This window comes from Cherax quadricarinatus, chromosome 57, assembly GCF_038502225.1.
Source record: "Cherax quadricarinatus isolate ZL_2023a chromosome 57, ASM3850222v1, whole genome shotgun sequence".
Lineage (NCBI taxonomy): Eukaryota > Metazoa > Arthropoda > Malacostraca > Decapoda > Parastacidae > Cherax > Cherax quadricarinatus.
The window spans coordinates 11392111-11398449 of record NC_091348.1 but is presented as its reverse complement, the minus strand read 5'-3'; the positions used below and the strand labels follow the sequence as shown (position 1 = coordinate 11398449).

General features: G+C 44.6%; 1 protein-coding gene across 3 annotated transcripts in view; it reads left to right on the top strand.

Moving 5' to 3' along the window:
* The window catches only part of LOC128693388 (uncharacterized), an 831955-nt gene that overhangs the window by 567995 nt on the left and 257621 nt on the right, over positions 1 to 6339 (top strand). For 2 of the 3 annotated variants that reach the window (XM_070097364.1, XM_070097362.1), the window contains one exon: positions 828 to 1063. The exons of the other annotated variant lie outside the window; for it this stretch is intronic. In XM_070097364.1, coding sequence (XP_069953465.1) covers positions 979 to 1063 — 85 coding nt within the window. In that variant the 5' untranslated portion in view covers positions 828 to 978. The remainder of the gene's footprint in view (positions 1 to 827; positions 1064 to 6339) is intronic. 3 annotated transcript variants of the gene reach the window in all.

Sequence of the window (6339 nt, the reverse complement as noted above, 5' to 3'; positions counted from 1 at the left end):
TTTGCCTCACATCATCTTGCCTCAGTCTGCCTCACATCATCTTGCCTCAGTTTGCCTCACATCATCTTGCCTCAGTCTGCCTCACATCTTGCCTCAGTCTGCCTCACATCATCTTGCCTCAGTCTGTCTCACATCTTGCCTCAGTTTGCCTCACATCATCTTGCCTCAGTCTGCCTCACATCATCTTGCCTCAGTCTGCCTCTCATTATCTTGCCTCAGTTTGCCTCACATCATCTTGCCTCAGTTTGCCTCTCATTATCTTGCCTCAGTCTGCCTCACATCATCTTGCCTCAGTCTGCCTCTCATTATCTTGCCTCAGTTTGCCTCACATCATCTTGCCTCAGTTTACCTCTCATCATCTTGCCTAAGTCTGCCTCACATCACCTTGCCTCAGTCTGCCTCACATCATCTTGCCTTAGTCTGCCTCACATCATCTTGCCTCAGCCTGCCTCACATCACCTTGCCTCAGCCTGCCTCACATCACCTTGCCTCAGCCTGCCTCACATCACCTTGCCTCAGCCTGCCTCACATCACCTTGCCTCAGCCTACCTCACATCACCTTGCCTCAGCCTGCCTCACATCACCTTGCCTCAGCCTGCCTCACATCACCTTGCCTCAGCCTGCCTCACATCACCTTGCCTCAGCCTGCCCCACATCACCTTGCCTCAGCCTGCCTCACATCACCTTGCCTCAGCCTGCCTCACATCACCTTGCCTCAGCCTGCCCCACATCACCTTGCCTCAGCATGCCTCACATCATCTCACTCGCTTACCTCAGCACATACAGACGAGTCCAGTTTCCTTTTCTGTCTCTCCCGCCGGCCACAGCTTCGACGCCCGTGCTGACACAGAACGTGTCGCCGCCCTCGATGTCAGCAGAGAGGTGAGGAGTGCGAGGCGGGGCACGGGGAGGGGCGCGAAGCGAGGCAGGGTGAGGCTGGAGAGAGGTGGATCAGCGCTGGTGGTGGAGAGGGCACGGATGGACGACACAGCAGAGTACAGATGTAGAGTACATTACCGGCTCTCTCCCTCCTGGACACAGCGACTCCTGCTCACTGTACAAGGTGAGTGACAAAAGTTTGTGATATTATATATAGGAGCAGAGTTATGCTTGTGGTGTTCTATCTTCAATACTTTGTTCATCATATATTTTTCTTTTTGAACTTCCATTGGTTTCACCTGTTCCTTGGTTAATTACTATGCGAGAAGAAAAATTTTCTACAATCCTTTCCATTTCTTTCCTCGTTTTTCAACTTTAACTTCTTGTTATCACTTTTGCAAATACTAAGAAATCTTCGTCCGTTCTTTGATATCTTTTCAAGACATTGTGTCTGGTTTTCATGTCTCTTTTTTTCCCTCCAATCAACCAACATAAGCAACTTTTAAGTGTTCAACTCTTCATCATAGTTCATAATGTTCAACTCTGGCAGCCATTTTCTAACTTATCTATGTGTTTCTTCAGCTGTGAGCCCCACACAACAGCTGCAGATTCTAATTTTGGTCTTATACAGGTTATAAACATCTTTCATAACATTTCAGCGTTCTTAGGTAAGACACATATGCAACAGTTAGACAACTTTATTCCGAAACGTTTCGCCTACACAGTAGGCTTCTTCAGTCGACTGAAGAAGCCTACTGTGTAGGCGAAACGTTTCGGAATAAAGTTGTCTAACTGTTGCATATGTGTCTTACCTAACAACCTGTCGGTATTGTATACCATTTTGATGTTCATTTCAGCGTTCGCATATCTGAAAGGTATTTTATAGTTTGGCAGTGTAGTATACGAGTGGCTGACAGCTTCATTGATACGGTCTTCCAGTTGTAACTGTTAATAATTCATAGATCTTACCCTCTCTGATAGTTTCACTGTTTTGTAATATAATCTATATTCGTACATGTATGGTGCTCTTCACCACCTTCAAGGCTGAGGGACTGATTACCTAATCTTGTGTACATGGTTCTACTGTCTTCCAGTTATGCCCTTGAATATGTATTGATAAAGTCACTGGATGGCGAAACGTCTACAAATAAAGATACCCAGATGTTGCACATGTGTCTAATTCTTCGTGATCTATATTCTTCATGTGTTTTAATTTAACTTTATCCAGAAGGGATAAATTGGGGCGGGAGCGCAGGAAGCTGCCTTCGGTGCAGTATGGAAGAATAGGAGATATAACAATGATATACCCAATACTTCTAAGTGTCGACACGTCATACATAACAAGAGAGGAATTTACACAAAGAAAGGCACATATACATTGAACACTGCCATGAACAATGAGCTACACACACACACACACACACACACACACACACACACACACACACACACACACACACACACACACACACACACACACACACACACACACACACACACAACACACAGCACAACACAACACACATACACACACGTATGTTTGAAGTAACAATAACACCAGACATGCAACTGCGTGAGACCCAGCTGGTGCACTCTCTTGTACACTTTTTTCCAGCTGCTTTACTCTATCTTCTCTACCAGCTGGTTCATTCTCTTCAGCATCTGTGCAAGCTGATTCACTCTTTACCAGCAGTTCCAGCTGGTTTACTCTTCACCAGCTCTGCCAATCGGTTCCCTCTCTCTACTAGCTGTGCCAGCTGGTCGTGAGGTTAACTTTGCTAACTGCCTTAACACAGCCACACAATGTCCTGGTTAACGCTACGTTATTATTCCCAACAGTCCAGCTGATAGTCTAAATTAATTTATCTGGGAGTTCAGATTCGTGTTTTGTTAACTTCCGTATAGGTGTGAACACTGATGTGAACACTGATGTGAACACTGATGTGAACACTGATGTGAACACTGATGTGAACACTGGTGTGAACAATGGTGTGAACACTGGTGTGAACACTGATGTGAACACTGGTGTGAACACTGGTGTGAACACTGGTGTGAACACTGATGTGAACACTGATATGAACATTGATGTGAACACTGATGTGAACACTGATGTGAACACTGGTGTGAACACTGGTGTGAACACTGGTGTGAATACTGATGTGAACACTGATGTGAACACTTATATGAACACTGATGTGAACGCTGATGTGAACACTGATGTGAACACTGATGTGAACACTGATGTGAACACTGATGTGAACACTGATGTGAACACTGATTTGAACACTGATGTGAACACTGATGTGAACACTGGTGTGAACACTGATGTGAACACTGGTGTGAACACTGGTGTGAACACTGATGTGAACACTGATATGAACACTGATGTGAACACTGATGTGAACACTGATGTGAACACTGGTGTGAACACTGGTGTGAACACTGGTGTGAATACTGATGTGAACACTGATGTGAACACTTATATGAACACTGATGTGAACGCTGATGTGAACACTGATGCGAACACTGATGTGAACACTGATGTGAACACTGGTGTGAACACTGATGTGAACACTGATGTGAACACTGATGTGAACACTGGTGTGAACACTGGTGTGAATGCGGATGTGACCACTGGTGTGAACACTGATGTGAACACTGAAGTGAACACTGATGTGAACACTGATGTGAACACTGATGTGAACACTGGTGTGAACACTGATGTGAACACTGGTGTGAACACTGGTGTGAACACTGGTGTGAACACTGATGTGAACGCTGATGTGAACACTTATATGATCACTGATGTGAAAGCTGATGTGAACACTGATGCGAACACTGATGTGAACACTGATGTGAAAACTGGTGTGAACACTGATGTGAACACTGATGTGAACACTGATGTGAACACTGATGTGAACACTGGTGTGAACACTGGTGTGAATACTGGTGTGAATGCGGATGTGACCACTGGTGTGAACACTGATGTGAACACTGAAGTGAACACTGAAGTGAACACTGATGTGAACACTGATGTGAACACTGATGTGAACACTGGTGTGAACACTGATGTGAACACTGATGTGAACACTGATGTGAACACTGATGTGAACACTGGTGTGAACACTGATTTGAACACTGATGTGAACACTGATGTGAACACTGGTGTGAACACTGATGTGAACACTGGTGTGAACACTGGTGTGAACACTGATGTGAACACTGATATGAACACTGATGTGAACACTGATGTGAACACTGATGTGAACACTGGTGTGAACACTGGTGTGAACACTGGTGTGAATACTGATGTGAACACTGATGTGAACACTTATATGAACACTGATGTGAACGCTGATGTGAACACTGATGCGAACACTGATGTGAACACTGATGTGAACACTGGTGTGAACACTGATGTGAACACTGATGTGAACACTGATGTGAACACTGGTGTGAACACTGGTGTGAATGCGGATGTGACCACTGGTGTGAACACTGATGTGAACACTGAAGTGAACACTGATGTGAACACTGATGTGAACACTGATGTGAACACTGGTGTGAACACTGATGTGAACACTGGTGTGAACACTGGTGTGAACACTGGTGTGAACACTGATGTGAACGCTGATGTGAACACTTATATGATCACTGATGTGAAAGCTGATGTGAACACTGATGCGAACACTGATGTGAACACTGATGTGAAAACTGGTGTGAACACTGATGTGAACACTGATGTGAACACTGATGTGAACACTGATGTGAACACTGGTGTGAACACTGGTGTGAATACTGGTGTGAATGCGGATGTGACCACTGGTGTGAACACTGATGTGAACACTGAAGTGAACACTGATGTGAACACTGATGTGAACACTGATGCGAACACTGATGTGAACACTGATGTGAACACTGGTGTGAACACTGATGTGAACACTGATGTGAACACTGATGTGAACACTGGTGTGAACACTGATGTGAACACTGGTGTGAACACTTGTGTGAACACTTGTGTGAACACTGATGTGAACACTGATATGAACACTGATGTGAACACTGATGTGAACACTGATGTGAACACTGGTGTGAACACTGGTGTGAACACTGGTGTGAATACTGATGTGAACACTGATGTGAACACTTATATGAACACTGATGTGAACGCTGATGTGAACACTGATGCGAACACTGATGTGAACACTGATGTGAACACTGGTGTGAACACTGATGTGAACACTGATGTGAACACTGATGTGAACACTGGTGTGAACACTGGTGTGAATGCGGATGTGACCACTGGTGTGAACACTGATGTGAACACTGAAGTAACCACTGATGTGAACACTGATGTGAACACTGATGTGAACACTGGTGTGAACACTGATGTGAACACTGGTGTGAACACTGGTGTGAACACTGGTGTGAACACTGATGTGAACGCTGATGTGAACACTTATATGATCACTGATGTGAAAGCTGATGTGAACACTGATGCAAACACTGATGTGAACACTGATGTGAACACTGATGTGAACACTGATGTGAACACTGGTGTGAACACTGGTGTGAATGCGGATGTGACCACTGGTGTGAACACTGATGTGAACACTGAAGTGAACACTGATGTGAACACTGATGTGAACACTGGTGTGAACACTGGTGTGAACACTGATGTGAACACTGATATGAACATTGATGTGAACACTGATGTGAACACTGATGTGAACACTGATGTGAACACTGGTGTGAACACTGGTGTGAATACTGATGTGAACACTGATGTGAACACTTATATGAACACTGATGTGAACGCTGATGTGAACACTGATGTGAACACTGATGTGAACACTGATGTGAACACTGATGTGAACACTGGTGTGAACACTGATTTGAACACTGATGTGAACACTGATGTGAACACTGGTGTGAACACTGATGTGAACACTGGTGTGAACACTGGTGTGAACACTGATGTGAACACTGATATGAACACTGATGTGAACACTGATGTGAACACTGATGTGAACACTGGTGTGAACACTGGTGTGAACACTGGTGTGAATACTGATGTGAACACTGATGTGAACACTTATATGAACACTGATGTGAACGCTGATGTGAACACTGATGCGAACACTGATGTGAACACTGATGTGAACACTGGTGTGAACACTGATGTGAACACTGATGTGAACACTGATGTGAACACTGGTGTGAACACTGGTGTGAATGCGGATGTGACCACTGGTGTGAACACTGATGTGAACACTGAAGTGAACACTGATGTGAACACTGATGTGAACACTGATGTGAACACTGGTGTGAACACTGATGTGAACACTGGTGTGAACACTGGTGTGAACACTGGTGTGAACACTGATGTGAACGCTGATGTGAACACTTATATGATCACTGATGTGAAAGCTGATGTGAACACTGATGCGAACACTGATG